Genomic DNA, 21,664 nt, shown 5'->3' with positions numbered 1-21,664 from the left:
TTATTTTGGTTAACTCAAAAATTAGCATCCTGTTTTTGCTTGTGCATTTTGGTTGTCATCGTTGTCTTTTATTATATAGGCTATTAAATATTAGTATTAAAGCACCATCACTACACCAAACCGTGCAGGGTTTTCTACTCAGACTTCATGTACCCTGCCAATGTTGTAAAGGTTGTCATCAGAAATTCATATAATTATATTGTTGAAGTTTTCCCTGAACTAAACATTGTTGCAGACATGACTGAACAGAACACTCTCTTCCCTTGGCAACAGAAAACAGAGGCGCGGGGTGGAAAGAGAGGGGAGAGGAGGAAAATAGGCTACCCATTTGCGGACATTAAAACTTTCATGACAAAGAAGAATGCGGTGGTTGACATAAAGTTTGGGACGTTAAATATACAGAGGTGTTAAGGTGGGTGTCATTCCTGCTAGACCGACATAGAGTCTGCAGGACGAACGGTGAGCTGAAAGTGAGTGGTAGCGTCAGTGTTGTCCTGGCAACCAGCAGAAAGAAAGAAAGAAAGAAAGAAAGAAAGAAAGACAGAAAGACAGAAAGAAAGAAAGAAAGAAAGAAAGAAAGAAAGAAAGACAGAAAGAAAGAAAGAAAGAAAGAAAGAAAGAAAGAAAGAAAGAAAGAAAGAAAGAACGATGGGTGTGAATGGATGGCTCGACGTGTGGCGCCAGGCAGTCTGCCCGGCCTGACGGCTCAGTAAGCGGTTGGGAGGGAGGGAGTGGAGCGGCGACGCAGCCTGGAGAGCGGAGGAATGTAGCGGGCACAATAACACACAGCTGGGGGAAGGAATGGCAAGGAGGTGCAGGCAGATTGGTCTGACTTGAAGATGCAGCTGGATAGAGAAGGCTTCAAAACATTTCTTTCTTTCTTTCTTTCTTTCTTTCTTTCTTTCTTTCTTTCTTTCTTTCTTTCTGTCAATTTAACACCTGCAACGTTAATCATCTTTCTTATCTTTTCTCACCTTACCTTTTCTTTTGTATAAATTAGTCTGAATCTTAACGTTTAACTGACAACATTAATAAAAGAAAATCACTAGGCTATCACATGTTTTATTATTAACCGACTCTCCAAACGGAATAAATCTTTTTGGGAATCCACTTTTGACTGTTTTAATTAACGAAAGAGTTTAAAATAATCAGAATTGTATGTCTGGATTTTCATTTTCCAATAGTCAGCATCTGCAGGTGGCTCGGATGCACAGGACAAAGCTCAGGATGATCCATCATCGAAGAAATCAATACGAGCGGGTCATCGCGTAATTACGCATCAGTAAATTGGCCAGTGGCACATGTCCGAAGCTTATCAGCCTATACGTGCGAACATGTCACCTGTGTCTGGATCAGTCGCGTGTAAGAACCTTTCAAATTTCTTAGCATATATTCTGAGCCGGGAATGTTGAAACTTTGGACTTTTATTTCCTTTTCAGCAATGGTGTAATGCGCATTTGACTGTTCTTACTCTCTTTCTCTCCCTCTCTATATGTATGTTTCTCTCTCTCGCTCTCTCGCTCTCACACACACACACACACGCACCTTCCTCTACCTATAGGCAGCCCACCGCAGAGCACACAGAATGAGACACGCCTTTTTCTCGGCTCCGTTGTCGGGTCAGTGGGCAGCGGGCTGCCGGTGATTGACCAGCTTCTCTCCCTGATCTGTCATCCGGCTGGCTTGGCGCCTCCCCTCTCCTCTATAAATGTACGAAATCTATTCATTGCTCTCACACTGAGCCTGCTGAAGTAAGAGGAACTGTGAGGCTTCACGGGATGTGTTGACAGACTAGAATTTCGTCTTTTGGTCGTATTTATCCCTTCGCTAATTCGTGGCAGTATTCGCTTTTTCCTGTTGTTTTTAGCGTCGTTTAATCTTAAAATACCTCCTGCTACCAGTAGCATTGCTTATTTATTTATTTTTCTGTTTCGTTGGCTCTGACAGAGCTGTTGGTTATCTAAGATGAAGGCTATTACTCCAGTCGGCCCCCAGGACTCCTCCTCCAGCAGCAGCCCGCTCTCCCTGCACTATCTGTCGAAACAGAGCCTCAACATCGCCCGGTACAGGATGGAAGAGGAGGACCTGTTCTGCCTGCAGTACGACATGAACGACTGCTACAGCCGTCTGAAGCGCCTCGTGCCTACCATTCCGCAGGATAAGAAAGTCAGCAAAGTGGAGATCCTCCAGCATGTCATAGACTACATCCTGGACCTGCAGCTGGCCCTGGAGACGCACCCTTCTCTTCATAAACAACAGCCACAACGGACCGGGACCTGCCCTCCTCCTTCATCCAACCCCAACAGGACGCCGCTGACCGTGCTCAACGTTGACCACCATCAGGTAAAAGCTTCATTAATTTCCCGTTTGCAGCTGGACTCACCGGTGGACCCCCGGTTTACCTCCCAGCGCCAGATTTCTGGCCGCCCCTCAGATTCAGACAAAGCGCGTCATGCCTGTTATGTGTCATTGTCCTTTCAATGCTGTAGAAGGAAGAGAGAAAATAATATTAAAAAGGAAAAACGCCACGCACCTTTTATCAAATAGCCTTAAAATAATCGCGTAAAAAAACACATTTGACGTGGGAAAGATTGCACACTTGATTGCGGGCTTTTATGATTTGCATGATAATGGCAGTGTGTCAGAGGCCCACCTTATCCCGGGATTGGTGAAGTACCTCAGTCCGCAGTCCACTCCACTGCGCACAACAAGGGCAATTTGTTATTCAGTAGGCTAAAAGAGAATTTATTAAAGGAGATATGGCTGGATTACACTCTGCTTTGCTGAATATTATTTGTTTTACATGATTTTGGCCTTGCATTTATTTCTATAACTACAATATTTTACATGCTTCTCTCTTGTCTTTTTTCTTTTTTCAGAGGACATCACTAGTAAAGAAACCAGAAGACTCAATTTTATGTCGTTGAGATGTAAAAACTGCATTGGTAAGTTGACTTTAAATAATATTTATTCCATTGAATGTTTCTTCTTTTATATCTGACACAAGTGGCCAGTAGAAATCACCATAAGTGGTGGTCACAGAAGAATCCCCCATTAACTTGATTACTTTAGCTGCATGTGGTGTAGACTGACAATCCATAGAGAGCTCCAGCAAGGCCAGTAAATGTCAGGTAAAATAATAATGGAGGAACATGCAATTGGCACCGACCTCAGAGGCAGCTGTGCTTTGCGCAATAACTGTCACTGGTGTAGCAATCTGAGAGGAGCAGAAGGTTAAAACCTCAGCTTGCCCTCTCTTTCATTCTCATACACACACCCCTTCCTCCCTCTTTCTTCCCCTCTGTGTCATATACACTCGTCTTCAAGCTGGCTTTAGAACCAGTTTTATAGAACTGAATCCAAACACACCTGGATAGGACTAAAAGCATGTGCACGTGGTGTCTCTCCCAGTCTCTCTGAGAATCTCGCCAGCCTTTCCCAACAGCCTGAGGAGCTCTGTGGTTGTTGTTTGACCTGGTTTGTTTTGGGTTGTTGATCAAGCATGGCCTCTGTTTTGTCGGTGGCGCCAGTCAGTCTGGAGTTCTGCAAGCTCACCCCCCTTCCTCCCGCCTCTATTCATCCCCTCCACAGGTGTGCAGGCTGCACAGAGCCGCTCCAAAGCCAGCAAAGCTTCGCCAGGGACTCACACCCAACTGGAGGCACAATCACAAGGGGATTGCAAAAAATAAAAAAACCGCTGGGAGGAATTAAACCCAAATAAAATCACTATTCATATCAGCTTTTTTTCTGTTCCAGTGAACAAGGACTCAGTGTGTCGACATCTTCATTCTCTTCCTGTTTGAGTTCCTCTCATTTTACTTTTCCTCAACATTTCTTTTCTTAAAAGAGTGAAAATACTGAATCCCCACGCTGAGAGGGTTTTTATTATTATTATTATTATTATTATTTTTGTGGAAACTCATCTGACAACATCTCTGAAAACAGATTGTGAATTGTGCTTTAAGAATAAGTAAAAGCAACTCCAGTTTAAAGCTTTACTAATCAGCGAAAATTATTGTGTATGTTTTTGGACATCTATTGTTTAAAATAGATGATTTGTGTTGAACAGGGATTTTAGCCCTGGTATCTTAAAAATGTTTGATATTGTAAAGAAGAACAATTCTGATTCGAAACAATTAAGACTGTAAATATAGAGACAAATGTTCTATAAAGGTATGTGAAATGAATACTTATATGCTTAAAATAGACTATTGTAATTATGAAATATTTTTATTAAAACTTTTTCTTTTTGTTGTTATGTAAATATTGTGTTCCCACTTTAGTGAATGAACGTGGTTAATGCTCTGCCAATAATGTCCTCACATGATGATATCAGTTAACTCTTTGCAGTGTTTTTTGAAATAGTTTAAAAATGTAGCATGTCAGGCTCATTGCAGAGATATTGAATGTGCACTGAAGCAGCCCTCTCTATGTAGATATGTGGTGGAGTTCACCAGTTCCTTGATTATTTGCCTTCCTCGGCTTTCTCTTGAATTGTTTTGTACTCATTAACTATGACAACTTTGACCTGCTCTGACTCATGGGTCGATGTAAGAAAAAAAGAAGAAGGCGGCTTAGTTTGATTCTGTTACGTTGCACATATATGAAAAGTGTAATCTAAGAGCAGTTTTTACAGTGTTCACTATGTAATATCTAAAAAACAAAGTCACTGCAACACAGTGTATCTGTTGTATTTCTGCAATCTGAACTTCTCCTTGAGAAGTTAATAATTGACACCAGGAAATGATTAAACTTCGGTAATGAATTGGAGAAATATGTGAACATTAACAGACTTTTTTTTTTGGACAGGCGATGTCTCTATGTTGATATGAAGCAGCCGTTTTTAATGTAAAAGGAAAAAGGAAAAGCCTTTATTTTCCATGACATTTAACACCGAATTTACCTCACCGCCCTCCTGCCAGTGTGAGAGGGCACCTGTACGTTACTGTCAGCTGCACTGTTGGACTTGACCTTCACTGGCTTGTGAGGAGTTGTCAAAACAATTAAAGTTTCCAGGAAGAATTGTGTCGTCTCAAGTTTTGTCTCAGGGGGCATCTTTGGTTTTATTGCTTTCACGGCTGTCAAGTGATGAAGATGAAGAGGGAGGCGCAGTTTCACACAGTTGCTAGGCATTCACATAGCTTTAAGAAAAATAAAGGGAGGACCAAGTTATTACTGTAACGTGTCAAAGAGGTTTTTAACTGTAACGTCCTCAAACCTGCTTTACAGGATCCAGAGATCAAGCTTTTTTTGTTTTCCAAGCTTTACCTTAATTCCATCACAAACATGAGCATGGATGGCTGAAAACACAAGTGGAAGCCAAGATTCTGGGCTCTTACTTGGATAGACATGTATAAATCATTTGTTTTGCCAGAAACAGTACAGTTATTATTCTGCAACCTTAAATAATGTTTCTTTGTTCAAGTATAAAAATATATATTTCCTTGTAAAACTGATAAAGAAAACTGCAAATGAATAATTTTTACTCGACAGAAACAACAAATTGGAGCAAACTTCATGAACCGCTCAGGCTCATAGGTGACACAAGCTACTGCATAAGGCTGAGCAAAGCAGAAACAAAATTCATCTCAAGCACAAGCTAGTTTTACTTTCTGATTTAACTTAATTTGCAGACTGAATAAAACTCCAGCCTTGCGTGCAGCCTTGATGGAAGAAATTTCTCCAGTGAAGCAAATGAAAGCAACATCAACATAATCAGCAAAGAAAAAAAAGAGAGTTATTGTTTTAACAAGCAAATCAACAGCAAAGAAATGCTTTAAGAGTTTTTAATTATGTGGCACAAAAGGGGAATTTAAACCATATTCACTGTGAATGTAAAGAAACTCAAGGCCTCAGTTGTGTTGATACAAACAGCTGGACGTTTGCAAGGAATTCTAAATTGTTCAGATTACAAGGTTGAGGAGTTTTTAGGCTTTTCAAGCGTCTGCAAAGGTGAAAGTGTTTTTCTTTCACATGCATCTCTCCCACAAGTTAGCTGTCTCCACTGAGCTGCAGCCTTTTCCTCGCAGACACACTGCTCCTTGTTTGGCTGTCTCCACGTCAACATGCCCAATGCGGGTTAAAAGTGGCCGTTTGACACTGACAAGCTCAGAGACTTGAGGCGTCAGTGGGTGCTGCAGACACCTTTCAGGCTATCCTTCTTCTCCACTGTGGCCGTCTGAGGATAAGCGGGCCATGCAGGCCACCTGTGTATGTTTATAGTCCACAGTTAGAAAAACCTGGCCTTCGTGCCCTTGACAAGCACCGTCCTTGTGATGTGAAATGTGAGTGTGAGCCTGTCTGTGTGAGTGATAAAAGGAAAAAAAGGAAATATGTGTTAAAGCACAGGTGGCCAGTTTGACAGTTAGACCTTCCTGATATGATTAAAGATACTTTGGTTCTCACAGAGGCCTGATGGTTTAAACTCTGCAGCACACACTGCACAGTTAGTGAGAGCTCCACCAATGCATTTTTTTTTACAAGAAATCCTTCTTTTTATAGATAAATTCAGGGATATAGCAGAGATTAAAAAGCTCAGATGACACAATCACCCCCGCTGACCCTGCATTTTACTGTCATCATCGTCTTTTTTCCCATACTGACCTCGATTCAGTCAAAAACTCAAATCTGCTGCACTTTTACATTAGTAAGAAATCTAAGTTTTATCTTTTACCTGCATCTGTAGGATGGAAGAAACGCGGCATCACCTGACAGAAACATTCAGGCTTTAATTACACAAGCAGAATATGTTCATACTAGTTCTCGATCTCATCACATGATGTTCTTGAAAAGCATGTTTCCCCTTACAGCTGCAGGGTTACAGTGGTAGTTTTCTGTTACAGCTACATGATTATCATGTTAGTCCACAACCCACTGCCATCCTCAGATACATTATTTATCTGGCTGCAGCCATATGTTGATTTACAATTCCCTCTTTCTTGCTGGTAGCCACTGCATCTCTCCAGCATTAACACTGCAGGATTTTCCGAATAATCCCTGTTGGAGAGTGAGAAGTACAGCAGCAGAGCAGCCTCACCTGAAGCCTTCACAGGCTCCTTGATACTGGTGTTACTTTCCAACAGACTGCTTAAATGATTAAGAGTTCCTATACCTGAGGCCTTCCTCTCTTTGTGTGTGTGCTCTCTGCTCCAGATCGTGGGAAAGCATCACATCCTGTTTGATAAGGAGCCACATTGGTCAGCCTGTTTTCCACTCGTGATCGAGGGAGTAGACACGCCGGCCCCATGACCAGTCATTCGGAAATGTCATTATGAACACAGTATCATTATTATCAAAACAAGAGCCTGGCTGGGCTGCGAGTGGAGCCAATTGTTTGCACAGGTGTGAATGTGTGCACTCTCATTTAGTGTTTGTGCATCAGTGAGTTTTTTCCACCGTGAATTTCTTGCAAAAGATGACAATATAAAATTAACACTTTCTATTTTACTTGTTCATTATCCACCACTCTGCTATCCTCCTCTTCTGGGTGAGTTTTATCTTGATTGTAAGCAAGGATAAAAGGTAAAAACTAATCAAATGCTCTTTTCCTCACAGAAGAAACGCCCAGCTCCTAATTTTCACAAATTTGTACACTGCACCATGACACAAACACATTAAACAGGGATGCTTGCCGTCGTCTCTGCCTTGAATTAACCTTCTGCATATGTTAAACTGCAATAACAGGTTTAGCTGTGGTGCCTCGCCTCCTTCTCTCCCTGATTTAACTCCACATTACAGTGTTCCACGGGGGCCTATATCCCTGCGTGTTAATCACTGCTCTTCCTGGCTCACAGTGAAATATATGGCGGGTGCTTGCAGAGGAACAGTGGAGGACAAAAACGTGCTCGCTCTTGGACACTACTTGATTACAGACTAATTGGTCTAGAGTGATTAAACATCTCATGCTTCTCACTAATTGCAGCTATTTAAAGCAGCTATTAGCTTAAAATGCCTGCCACCAACAGCCGTTTACTCATAAACAAAATGTGAGATGCAGCTATTCACCTGTACCTCTCAGACTTAGAGGGAAGCGGGAAGCTTTGTGCCACTGCCAGACTTCATAGAACATATGAAATATTTACGCTCACATTTTTCCACGCAGAAAGTGAGCGTCTGATGTGATTCCTTGCACTGCTTTTGAGATGAGCTTTTAAAAATGAGAGGTTATCAATCCTCTACTTCAAATTTTGACTAACAGATGTACATTTTTATTGATGCATGATTTGCCACCATTTGCATCTGATAATTAATGCACAAATCATTTCTTCATCTGGGCTCTGTGTTAATGACACTTGATTCTTTTATAGATGAAATGAAAATATGAGGAAACAGTCATCCCTCTGTGGGTCATTCATTTTAACTGAGCAGCCTCGATAGATGCTTTATACTCCGGGACACTCAAAGAAGGATGTGTGTACACACACTCAACTTGTTTATGTGATCAAAGCCTGAAGCATCTATCAAACACACTTACAGGAGACTTAATGTGGTTACACCCACCAGTTTAGCTTCACTCAGAGCCTCTTCCAGGGCAACAGCAAACAACGGCAGGGGTGAAAGAGAAGGGAGAAGGACAGATGCGGGGAGAAAGGAGGAACAGGGTTAAAGAGAGTTGGAGGGATGGAAGGAGGAGGGAGGACTTGGCATCACCAGTGCCAACTCTGGCTCCCGGGAGACAGGCGATGAATTACAGAAATGAGATCTCAGACAAATGCCAAGCTTTTCCAAAGAGAGGCGAGAACGGCTGCTTGCCCCCTGGAGAACACAGTGATTAGAGAGGGGGGACCAGGGGTCTGCCAAGCCCCTTAAAGGATCTGTGTGTGTGTGTGTGTGTGTGTGTGTGTGTGTTTTGTGTGCATGGCTGTGTGCATGCAAGGGTGGCACCAGGACAACAACCATGTCACAGAACATGACCCTGAGGTGCAGCCATCAGACAGCCAATATGGCGGGTAAATACCGCTGCTGCATCAGAGCGGAAGGGCTCCAACTGCCTCCAATCAAACAGGTTTCTGTTCACCTAATGAGCTTAATTAACCAGGCCTAGTTTACATTTCTCTGCTTAAAAATAGGCAGGCAACAAGTCACATTTACCAGTGTAATCTGTGTATTAAGGACCTGTATATTAAGATATATATTATATAAATATTTATTGCTTATATCATTCAAATGAAGCCAACTGTATTAATTTGGATGTAACAATGATGACATCTTTACTCAAATTGACTCAAAAATCAGAAAGACAAAAGGAGAAAAGTGCACTTTCCCACTTTATTTGGAGCTGATTATATATATATATATATATATATATATATATATATATATATATATAAACTCTGGTGTTTCATGCTTACAGTAAGACTAATATTCTCTATAATAATGAATAAATAGTAGCCTTTTACTCTTGTGCAAATACAGTATTATCTTTCACTGATCACAATGAAAAGTTTATTATAAAAATAAACAAGAAATTATATGAAAATATTAAACTTGACAAAAGAAATGGGGCATGCAAATTTGACTATGACATCCAAGATTACAATCCACATATCAAGCAAATGAAAACCAACCAACCAGCAAGAGCAGGAAGTAGAGAAGGGTTGAATACTCAGTACCAGAGGTCACAGGACTGGTGGATGTGTTCCCTCCATCATTAAAACTGTTGAGAATTACAGAGTCAAGATTTTAAAAAAAAAATCAAGAAAGAAAAGTGAAATAAAATTTCCTGCTTTATCCCAACACAATGAAACGCCACATCAGCATAATGGAAAACCAGCCTGCCAACTTTGCAGCTGGACCAATTGCACATTATTTGCACATCTGGTGTGAACTGTCTTGACTCACTATTTAACTGAACAATTGTTAATTCAACATTGACAACAAAAATGACCATTTTCTCCTTTATAAATACACCAAAACCAGAAAACCATATTGCTTTTATTACTTTGATATATGGTTCAAACCTCAGCTGCGGCTTTCCTGCGTGGCGTTTGCATGTCCTTATGTTCTCTGATTTCCTCCTGCAGTCCAAAAATAGCTCAATTTGTGATTCTGAATTCGCCCTAGGAAGATGAGCGTTTTTGTATGTTTGTTTGTTTGTTTTTTTCCTGTGAGGGACTGGGAGCCTTTTCTGGATGTACCCTGCCTCTTGCCTAATAGCAGCTCAGATAGGGTCCAGCCAACCCCTGACCCTGCTCTGGAATAAAGAGGTATAAACAATAAATGAGTGGATGTTTTTTTTTTGTTTGTTTGTTTTTTGTTTGTTTGTTTGTTTGTTTGTTTGTTTGGTTGGTTGGTTGGTTGGTTGGTTGGGTTTTTTTTTTTACAGTTTTTCCTCAGTCACTTTGTTTAACATTCTCATAAATATTAATTCAAACTCCACAGTAATTCATCATTTTGTGGACATCAGAGTAGTGTTTCTTGACTACATTGCAGATGGACATGTAGCATTTGCTTCCATACAATTCTCTGCTAGTTTATGATGACTTTTGCTTTAGTCATATCAGTCTAAATTAACTAAACTTACAACTACAGAGTAGTTAGTTCCCAAAAAATTAATATTCCTCATTTCATTGCTTGAGTCATTAGATATAAGAGAGTTAAACTAGTTATCAGAACCTGTCAAGCAGATTTGAAACATTTCTTTACAAGATTTTCCTGTTTTGTCTCTTAAATTGAAGAGCTGCTCTCAACTGACCCTCAGCTTTCACTAAATCCAGCAGAGGAGTTTTCTCTGCCTGGAGGTGGAAGGTGTACAACCAGCATCCACATACTCAAATGGTTCTTCTAGCAGACATGGATACAGGATGCAATGAGACCACAACAGAGTCCTGCAGAGGGTCGATTCACCACTCGAGGAGATGTTTTCTTCATTGGATCACAAGGTGTGATATCCGAAGTGATGTGGATAAAAATATGTGGCCAGACAGACAGACAAGAATGTCGTGGTCATGTATTCAGCTACACTATCAACTATCAACAGTAACGTGTAACTTTGCTGTAGTTTTCAAATGGCTGTACATCTAGTGTGTAGCACTGTTTTGGGCATTTTCATGAAGTATATCCGAGATCTGAGTTTTTTGCATTCAAAAATTTGCTGCACAAACGTTAATTCTGATGTAAGAGATGCACCAATGCGACTGAGAAAAACTGAGTGAATGCTCAGCTCTCATAAGCTCGGATGTAAAGAGAACACTGTTGTCACTCTTTGCCAGCTTCTGTAAAAGCTGGTTAGCTTCCTCCTCCTGTTACAGACGGGTTCACAGCTCATCACCGTTTCTCATGGAAGGTTTAAAACATTATACGATAGACGGACGGACAGATAGCAAGATAGACAGATAGACAGATAGATAGATAGATAGATAGATAGATAGATAGATAGATAGATAGATAGATAGATAGATAGATAGATAGATAGATAGATAGATAGATAGATAGATAGATAGATAGATAGATAGATAGATTAAATGGTCTCTGAATACCAAGTCAAAATGGAAATTTTATTTCAGCAACTGCCTGGGGGGGGGGTACTATATCTAACAAAAGAGAAATCACATTGAAGTCTGAGATGACAAATGGAGACCTTGAATAACTGCATTATTGATATTATATTTGGAAATGAGCTAAATTCATTTCACTGCAATGCGATGCATCAGTTTCTTACTAATTGCATATCTAGCTGCAGATATTTTGATATAGATCACTTACAATTTCACTGAGAACACGTTTACCATTTTCAATATTTGTCTGCGTTATCCAGTGGCAATAAAACTATGCAGGGCCATTGAAAGAAGCGTCTGTGCCATGAAAATCACCTCCATTTGTCTTTTGATGGCACACAAAGGTGTCTTGCTTTGAATACCGTGTATGTGTGCAACCCGGCCTTATGACCAGCGGTGATGTTACACATTACAAAGCAACACTTCAGGGTACTCTTTTTACGGTATCTAGAAATATTGTGCGTTAGTTTTGAGTTACTTTTCTCAAACGAAACGAAAGAAAAAAAGAAATAAGAAATCCCAGACTAGTCTCTTCTGCTCAGCAGTTCTGCACGTCATTTCGACTGGAACGGACTCTCTGAGGGAAATTATACAGCATTATGCTGGATATGCATGAAAAAGATGCAACCAACAACTAAAAAGTTGCAATCTTTCTGTAAGATCAATAATAAAATCCATATTACTTTTTACTACATGTGTACTGAGTCCCAACAAGTTGACACCACTTGTTTGCGTTATTGTTAATAAGACAGGATGAAAGGGTTGCTTCTGTTAGCCTCCTGTTAGCCTGCAGAGCTTCACAGTGAGTTAACAAAGGCTGTGTGAAGAGGTGAAGCTGGGCCCTCTGAACCTAATCTTGACTTTATTCCTATCAGTGTAATCAGCTAAACAGATGACTATCTCCTTTGATAACATGACTAATAACATGGTTTTCACCACAAATACAGATTGAAACTGGCTCAAGTCTACAACTCTGAGTTAATTTCACCTCCACATAATGGCTCCATAAACTCAGGACTTCACCGTTAGTCCATCATTCTGTTTTGTTAAAGTTTTTACAGGATAACATAAAAACAAAACGTTTGTTTAATGCTGTTTTGTTTGTTCTTTTAATGATGTAAAGCAGCTGCTCTACAGATGGTCCATTCATTACCTTTTGATTCATTACTGGCTCCATTAGATTTAACTTTAAGCATTTTTATTTATTTATTCAGTCTTTTCCATTTTACCAAACACATCATGAAAAACAAACACAAAAAACAAACAAATAAAGCAAAACTTCAAGGCACATGAAAGGAAAAGCAGTAGAATCTGCAGTAAAGGTCTGTAAGGTTTGAATCTGTGGATATAAAGTTCATCTAAACCACATCCACTCACACAAAGATCATCCATCTATAACACACACAGCACTCTCAATTATCAGCTCATCCTTATTCCAGCTGTTAATTACGATATTTTTTAATCTTCAAATCAAAATAAAATCAAACTTTATTTATATAGCACTTTTCAGACAAAAGTAAGTCAAAGTGCTAAAAACAAAGCAACCAGGTGCAAGCATACATACAAAGAGACAATTAAGAGTAAAAATAAAAGCATAACAAAGAGCCTAATAAGCAACTTCTCCAAGCAGGACCAACACATGCAAATAAATAAAATAAAAACAATACAGAAATAAAAGACGAGTTAAATGCGACAGTAAAAAGATTTTAAAAAAGAACAGAAAGAGGCTGACCTGCGGTTCTGTGGAGGACTATTCCAACTGGGAGGTGCATAAAAACTAAAAGCAGCTTCTCCATGTTTGGCTCTAACTCTGGGAGCAGAAAGCAAGCCTGCACCAGAAGGTCTGAGATGTACTCTTTATACTTTTTTATAAGCCAGCAGCAGAATTTTAAAACCAGCTTTTTGTTGGACAAAGACACTTAAAACAGAAGTGATGTGATCCACCTTTCTGGTGTTGGTGAGAACTCGAGCTGCTGCATCTTCCATAAATTTACAGAAAGTACTCCAGATACTCCAGAGCTTGTTTTTGATCATGTAGTTAAAGTTAAATAGTAAGTCATTCCCTTCAGCTATTGTGCTGTGGCAACAGGATGTCTGTGTGTGCTATGCAGAAGGCAAATGTTGCGTAAAAAGACTCATTTTGGGATGTAGCAATCCCACTCTTTACTTGCGTACATGTAAGAAAATGAAATTAACTGAAAAAGTTAGTTTAGCTGGAACATACAGTAAGCTGCATCCACAAAATTAATGCAATTTATTACTAACCTATCTTCCCAGAATGACCATTATAAGTTCTGTATCAGCTTTCAGGCCTTACTGCATAAAAACAGTTCCCAACAAAATAAAAACACCAACATTTACTTTGTAATCACTTTGTAATTGTGAATCTTTGGTGCTGATGTCTGCTGCTGCTGTGGGAAATGGTGGTCACCACCACTCTACTTTAACTAACCAGTTATTTTCACACCCTGCTACCACTTCGTACCTACGCTACTGCTAACAGCAGCTGCTTCCCTGTTTCTGTTGACTAGCAGACATTTTTTACTCTCATGTACGTATCTATCTGTGCAGCTCTCAGCACCCACAGGCTGATGGATTCTTGGTAACTGACACAAAAGGCTGATCAGCTGCTGATTGACTGAAAGTTAACTTGACCTGGGAAGGCCCAACTTTGACTGACAACAACACAGCTCACAACAAACAGGAAAAAGCTCCAGAAATGTTGCACTCATGAGCACAAAAGCCGTTTCAGTAAGTACTCAGTTTTACGTTTCTCCATAAAAACTTACGAGCGAAAACCAACAAAACCAAGATGCACCTTCAGCTCAAGATGCTCCATATTCTGAGCCCAGCCACCGTGCGGCAGAGGAAAGCTAAAACAAGTTGTCATGTGTTTGTGAGAGCTGCTGAGAAGTTCTAGGTTTGTTCCAGTCCTGATGGAGATGAGAAACTCCTGTATGAGGAGGTATTTCTGTAAATGTGGGCTGTGCCCCAAGGGGCAAAAAAATGTAATTTTGATCCATTTACAAGACTTTTTTCTTCTTCTCGACCAGAGGAATAAACTCTTCTGTGGTTGTACGACTTTCTGATTCACTGCTTTCACCTTTGATTGATTGATTGATTGATTGATTGATTGATTGATTGATTGATTGATTGATTGATTGATTGATTGATTGAAAATTCAAGAAGAAAAGACAATTAGTAACTAAGGCAAGGCTGCACTAAAGGCTGGTACTATGTGAACCAGTCCATAACAAACAGTCTTTACAGGTGCACATTTACAGTAAATAACTGCTTAAATTATTTAACAGCATGGTTTTCAATATTGGGTTGAGTATAAATAGTAATAGCCATTTGATTATTTAAATAGTAATGACATTATTAAAATTTTGATATAAACATATTCACAATGATCCCAATACTACTCCTACTAAAAATAATAATAACAACAACTACAACAACAACAACAATAATAATAATAATAAGAAGAAGAAGAAGAAGAAGATGTGTTTGAACCCATCACCACTGGCCACGGAGAGAAAGGAAATAATTTTTATATTTTTCTGTTCTCTAATTTGCATTATTTTATATATTCTCTAAAGTGGGTGAGAGATTATCTTAATTTAATTTTACTACTAATTATTTATTTAATATGCAGATATTGAAAAGTTAGTTAATTAGTTGAGTAAGTTATTATTATTATTGAATAGGCGGTGGAGATGTGTGATCCCTTTCTGTTCCAGTGTGCAATAGTGAACAGGTGTCATGTGAAGATGAAAATCCGCATTATGCCACATGCAGGGGAGATTTACAAGGTGCAGGGGGGGAGTTTGTAACTCTCAGGACTTTCCTGTCAGAGTTGTGGCGATAGCAGTGTTTCTGAAGCTGTTGTGAGTTTTGAGAAATTGGAGGTCTGCTTCTTCTCAGATTGTTTGCAATCTGATCCAAGCCTTCTGCCCCCTAGTGGATACCTTTAGCACTACAATAATTCAGACATCACACCTTATATACCGTACAGATGTGCACATTTATTTATTTATTTTTACATTTTACACAAGACTATGTAAAAATATTATTAATTTTTCTACCAGAAACTTGAACCTAAGGTCAGCACAATATGACTAAAGCTACTTCCTACTTCATCACACTTCTTGATGAAAACAATTTGAAACAAATTTATAAATAATCAGACTGATAAAGGTAAGCATTTTATTTATTTTTTTCAGCAGTTTATCTCTTTGACCAGTTTTTATTCATCAATCAATCCATTAATTTTCTATGCCCACCCATTCCAATGCAGGGTCCCACCAGGTGAGAGGTAGAGTACACCCGGACAGGACGGCAGACGTTTTCATTAGGTCAGCCACAAAATAGATGAGAAGAAAGTTGCACACTGCTTTAATGAAGCAAAATATCTTCTTCAAGGTTAAGTTCAGCAAACAGCAGAAACTGTAACTGCTCCTAAATATTCACACAATAATAAACTCTGCTCTTTCACAGTGTGCATGCAAATAAACTTCAGCTCCAATAAGTCTCAGTTCATTTCAAATAAAGCTTCATATTTGTATAAAAATATTATTTTCCGCTGTCTCTCTGTCTCTTTGGTGCCTAACAACTAGAAAATTGTCACAAGCTGAGAAATTCAGTGTGAAACTGGATCAAAATGAAACAGCACAGCCTGCGCTCCTTATCCCCTTCATATGTTTCCATATAGATATCAAGCTATCGATTAAGGGAATGCTGTCATCTAGTTGGCAGCGATTAGGCTGCTGGCTTTGGCACCGAGTCAAAAACTAATTCACATGCTAATGTCTTCCAGATCAGGTCTCGCCCCTAAACTGGTTCTCCTTATTGACTCGATTCAGTGATTGGACAGATGGCCAACTTTCAATATCACAGACGTCTGTTTGTGTTTAGGCTTGAGGTATGGGTTCTCAAAATGCAGGGGGGAGGGGATTCCCAAGCTTATGAATAAACAACAACTATCATCTAGATAAACAACAACATTATCTGGCGTCTGAACCTTGACGACTATCCATTATGGCCATTACTGTCACATCATGTGCTACAGTTGGTTTTTAATTGCTCTTATTCGCAATTGAGAATGGGTACGGTTAAGGGGTGGGGTGGGTGGGGGTAGTTCGGGTGGGGGTGGGGAGTCAGACACTGTATCAGTCAACGCTTAATTGATTTGTCCTCGTGCTTGCCAAGACTGCAGTCAATACAGCGGAGTGTGCTGAAACCTATCAAAGAGCGAGGAGTGAAGGCACGAGCAGAGGACAAACAGCTGTGGTTTGCTGGAGAAAAAAGAAAAAGGGGGGGACATCATTTCCATTTCTCCCACCTCTCCGCCTCCTCCACACACGTCTCTCCCTCACCTCTTGCTCTGCTCTTTCTCTCTCCGTTGCCTCTCTCCGTTTTCTTGCCTGGCAGCAGTCTTTCTCAGGAGACTTTCTCTGCAGTTGTGTGAGGATAATGTCAGTCTTGTGTAGTAGGAGCCTGTGTTCTCAGATCTGTGTGTGCTTGTGAGCCTGCCTCCATGAGAGATGTCCCCTGGATGTGCTCATTAGCAAAACACAAGTGCATACGGCTCCCCAGAACAAGGCATTCTGGGTACCGCCACTGTCTATCTCGGCTTTGTTAGTTCGTAAGCAACTAATGAACAGATTCAGGCATCAGAACAGGGCAGCATGCACGGATTTGTGCCTTTGTGAGGACATAATGCAATCCATGGCTGCTCACCCTAACCTTAACCATCACAGCTGCATGACCAGACCTGATTCGTAACAAAGTTCTGAACCTGAGCCTTCGCGTCTTTGAAAGTGTTTGAGGATGAAAGCGAAACCAAATCTGTCATGATGTCCCGTTTCCATTAAGTCCTCACTCCCAATGCCTTTAACTCAGACACACACACACTTACTGACAGCAAACAGAGAGTTTGAATGGCCTTTCATACATGGTAGACTATACAATGTGGGTTGTTTAATATTTAACAAACTTAATATTCAAATTTTACATATGGACAGACTGAAGCTCTTTGTTGTACGAAAACATGAAAAGGAAAATTCACCCCTCTGCCCACCGTCCCTAACAAGGTTACTCTGTCTTTTGATAAAAAAAAAAATGCAAGCTTTTATGTTTTAAGATATGGAAAAAAGGTGCCTTAAAAAAAGAATATTCCTACATTTGGATGCTACAGTTGCTTTTTCATACACAGCTGGTGTGAAGCTAATGCTGTACTAGTTTTCTAAGCATCATAAATCCCAATCCAAATTATAAAGAGGCAGAAAAATAATTCAATATATTAATAAATTATCTTGTACATAAATGACAACTGGTCATGAGGCAGCACTGAAAAGTAAACAAACCACAAAAAAAGGTCAAACTAAAATGAAAATTAAATAATTTACAGTTTTATATATATATATATATATATATATACATATATATATATATGTATATATATATATATGTTTTGAAAAAGAGGATGATATAGAGGTGATAGTAAACATGTACAGTATTGTTTTTACTGTTTGCCATCATGCACTCTGCTGGCAGTCTCTGCTTTACAAACGTGTGCTGCTGTCTAACTTAACTACCCTTTACCCATTTTTCTCAAGAGGCTCTTTCACCAGACTGCCATTGTAAATAATAATTTCTTCCTAATGACTTGCCTGGGTAAATAAAGGTTAAACGTATTACTTAAAATCTCTTTTTTTTCTTTATTTTACTGCACATATGGATTTATTCATATTTTATATGACCTAACATTTCATGAAGAGAAAAAGGTCACAGCATGTATTAGTATTGTAGGAATCCAGAATTTTTGGTTGTCCAAACAGCAGCATTTTCACTGCTGCCTCTGTAACAAATAAAAATGTCTGTCACACCATTTGTGCTACTCCGGCTCTCCGTAGTGTGGTGACAGTCTAAAATAAATGAGAATGACATTGCAGTCCACAACTTATTACACTTTGTATTCTAGAAAAAAATCTTTTCATAAAAGTAGCATCAAAAGAACAAAAACATGCTCATACACATATTTTCATACATGAACATGCTTTTGATATGTTGTAGATGTACTGATTGCTCAGCAGCATGCAATGAAAGTAAATGTGATCAGTTTCACCGCTGCATCCCTCAAAAGAGACTACGGCTAATATTGTTCTGTGGCATATATTTCAAACTGGCTTTGGCCACTCATAGACGTGCATTTTCATCTACAAAAGGAAACATTTTTAATCAGTCATGTTCTTCTTGTTCAACGGGCACAAATGGAAAAACCTGTAATCTCAGGTGCAATAAAACCGCAAAATGAGCTGAACAGGTGCATAGGTGAACAAAGATAAATATAGCCTGGCTTGATGAAATAATTTCTCTACCTGTCCAGGATAATAACTCATTATGTTAATCACAAGCCCTATTAATCATTTTCTCATTTGAACTGTCAGGATGTGATTGTCGCACGAGGAGACTGCATGAAGTACAAGGAAAAGATTCGCCTTTCACCATTCATCAAAGTCATGCAGGCAAAAGAAGCGGAAGTTGATGCTGGGGCTGCTGGGGCTGCTGGGGTGTGGTTCACCAGAGCCACGGCAGTGACAAGCATCCTCATATCTGTAGCATTAAACGATAAAGGGGCTCTAAATAACACATTTTAAGCTAACAGCCAACTTTGATGGTACTACAGCATAACAGCACAACAACAAACATATCAGCAATAGCCAGGAGATTATGTGTCTGCATACGGTATACTTCTTCTGTGTGTATGTGAGTGTGTATGAGTGAATGTGTGGCATCAGGCTCATATATTGTGATTGTCTCATTGTGAAAATGCCCTACTGGGGTGGCCAGCTGTTCTTGTGCCCATAAAAAGGAGGCAAGAATGTCTGGTGGGATGAAGGAGGATGGAGAGAAATCGGTACAGCCACACACACTTCCTTTGGAGGAACAGATGTGGAATGCATACACACACACACACTTCAACGCGCATGAGTTATACACACACAGAACACACCGCAGTGTTGCACGCATATAAGAACTCCCACAAACACAGACAAGTATACTATAGAGCACAGAAAGTCAAAGTTTCACACGTGACCTCATACAACATTTCACACAGAAAAATCTCATGCAAAAAGACGCATAGTCGCGTGGCACTCCTTCACGCTCTTACATCCAGATACAGACACAAAGACGAACACAGAGGCACAGCAGAAGCAGCAGCAGGCGAGGTGGTGGAGGCGTTATCGGTCCATATCTGTGCTTGGAGCCACAGCAGTCTCCAAGGCTGCTATCAGCTCCCCCATTATCTCTGTCTGAGAGTGTGGTGGAGGAAGAGGAGGAGGAGGAGGCCAGTGGTGAAGCCTACTCGCACCCCGACCCTCCACCCCCACACCAACCATCTCCCCTCACAGTTTCTGTGTGCGCACACACGTATTAACACACACTCACCAGCAGCTCGTTAAGAGGGCGGAAATGAAATGTCTGTCCCCTGAGTCGACCGAGAGGCAGAGCTGTGCTGTTGCAGCACAAGTTTGGTGACTACTGCCGGTGTGCAATAATAAAACTTAGAGCAGGGGAGAAAGGAGGAGAAGGAAGGAGAAGAGGTGGAAGAATGTGATAAATTATGAAAAACAGAGAAAGAGAGAAAGGATGGATGGAAGGGGGGTGAAATAGGAGTTGCAGCTTCCTCAGGTCTCATTAACTTAATGGTGTCTCTGGATGGAGAAGAAGGACCGAGCAAAGATTAGAGAAGGAAGAAGAGACGATGTAATTTGGACTGATGTTTCATTTGGTTGTATTTAATCCGTCTCCATTTATTTACTTATTATGTTTTTAAAGATCTAATTCAGTAACCATCACAGCCAAAGGTCACTGAAAACCAGCTGGATTGTTAACGTGAGGTGATGGTTACACACCGTAAGGCCAAACGGCTGTTCCACTATGGAAGAGTAGATCTGCTATGGATACATATCACTGAGCTGACTAATGGTGTATACACATATCTGTATTATTTTTATTTTAATCTTTGTGTTGTTTTAATTGATTTTTACATGCTTTCTTTATTTTATTGTCTCAGTAATAGTTTTTCAGTATCTGGTAAATTAAACAATCAAGTTACAAAATAAAAAGACAGCATAGCTCCAATCTAGGGTAAAAAATGTAAGCATTTCAAATCAAATCTATCACATTTTATATATTTTATGCATTAAGATTATAGTTAATATAAAAGCAGAAATAGTAGGAACATTTCTGGAAAAAGTGCAAAATTAATTCTGTGCAATGTGAACCAGGCAGGCTGGAAATAAAAATTCTGCAAACCAAATAAATTGAGAGATAGTAGGTGAGATTAATTTAAAATCAGAGGTTTTTCTGTTTCCTCTCCTCTGGAGTATTTGATCAAATAGCTACAAGAGGAAGAAAATACATTTTACAGAAATGAGATTTTTTCCTTTTTTTTCTCCTAACCCTCTATCTTTACAGTCAGCAAGCTAAATTTAAACTCTTATGTAAAAATATTTCATTTATTATATAAACCTTCATGCATATACACCTCTCTTTGTCTCATAAAAGTATTTTTTAAGCCTTACTTCACTTGCCTTTGTTTCTACCAGCAATAGAAGAAATGCCGCCACTTTCCCCTAAACACCTTCTTAACAACAAAAAAGCTTTCAAAAACAGAATCATGATGTCTGTATGGATTATACAAGTACCCCTTTAAAATTTTTATCCAGCTCCTCTGCAGAGGGACGGAAGCATCTGCTTGTTTCCATCGAGGAGCTGCAGCAGCACTCAGGGCTTTTGTGCTGGTGACATAGCCGTCAGTGTTGACAGGGCATCAGCTCCTATCGTCTGGACTGTCCAGCCACTGGCGCCGCACTCAGAGGGGCTTCTGCACCACCTGAGGTCAGACAAGGAGACACTCGGTCAGATAGCTTTAAGAGGATCACTGTTGGGAATATAGAAGTAGAACAGGTAGAAATCCAGCTTCCTGGCATAGCACTGCTGAATCTTAACATAATGCAATAAAAGTGATGGGAACCAGATCTGGAAAGACCAAAAGGACAGATTTCACTGTTTTCAAAATGTATTTTAGTAACAAAATCCATCAGAAGTGTCATCTAAGTGTAACGTGTAGAACCACGAACTGAGAGGGAAAGATCTCT

At 39.8% G+C, this 21,664-nt stretch overlaps 1 protein-coding gene across 2 annotated transcripts; it reads left to right on the top strand.

The window, feature by feature from the left end:
• The first annotated feature begins 1,611 nt into the window (after window positions 1-1,611).
• On the top strand, window positions 1,612-10,231 carry id4 (inhibitor of DNA binding 4). 2 transcript variants are annotated; one of them, XM_041989184.1, is made up of 3 exons: window positions 1,612-2,343; window positions 2,880-2,945; window positions 7,153-10,231. In XM_041989184.1, the coding sequence occupies exons 1-2, from the start codon at window positions 1,966-1,968 to the stop codon at window positions 2,925-2,927; spliced, it is 426 nt and encodes a 141-aa protein (XP_041845118.1). In that variant the 5' UTR covers window positions 1,612-1,965; the 3' UTR covers window positions 2,928-2,945; window positions 7,153-10,231. The 2 variants fall into 2 exon arrangements, with proteins under 2 accessions (XP_041845118.1, XP_041845117.1); XM_041989183.1 differs by lacking the exon at window positions 7,153-10,231 and adding an exon at window positions 3,592-5,022 and having other exon boundaries at window positions 1,627-2,343.
• The last annotated feature ends 11,433 nt before the right edge of the window (window positions 10,232-21,664 follow it).

This window comes from Melanotaenia boesemani, chromosome 6, assembly GCF_017639745.1.
Source record: "Melanotaenia boesemani isolate fMelBoe1 chromosome 6, fMelBoe1.pri, whole genome shotgun sequence".
NCBI lineage: Eukaryota > Metazoa > Chordata > Actinopteri > Atheriniformes > Melanotaeniidae > Melanotaenia > Melanotaenia boesemani.
The sequence above is the reverse complement of the archived record's forward strand: the minus strand, read 5'-3'. Positions and strand labels throughout refer to the sequence as shown.

Bases quoted from the DNA above. Each gene is read 5' to 3' on its own strand.
- id4 (XM_041989184.1), top strand. From the start codon at position 1,966: ATGAAGGCTATTACTCCAGTCGGCCCCCAGGACTCCTCCTCCAGCAGC. The intron at 2,344-2,879 runs GTAAAAGCTTCA...TTCTTTTTTCAG, and splicing joins TCAACGTTGACCACCATCAG to AGGACATCACTAGTAAAGAA.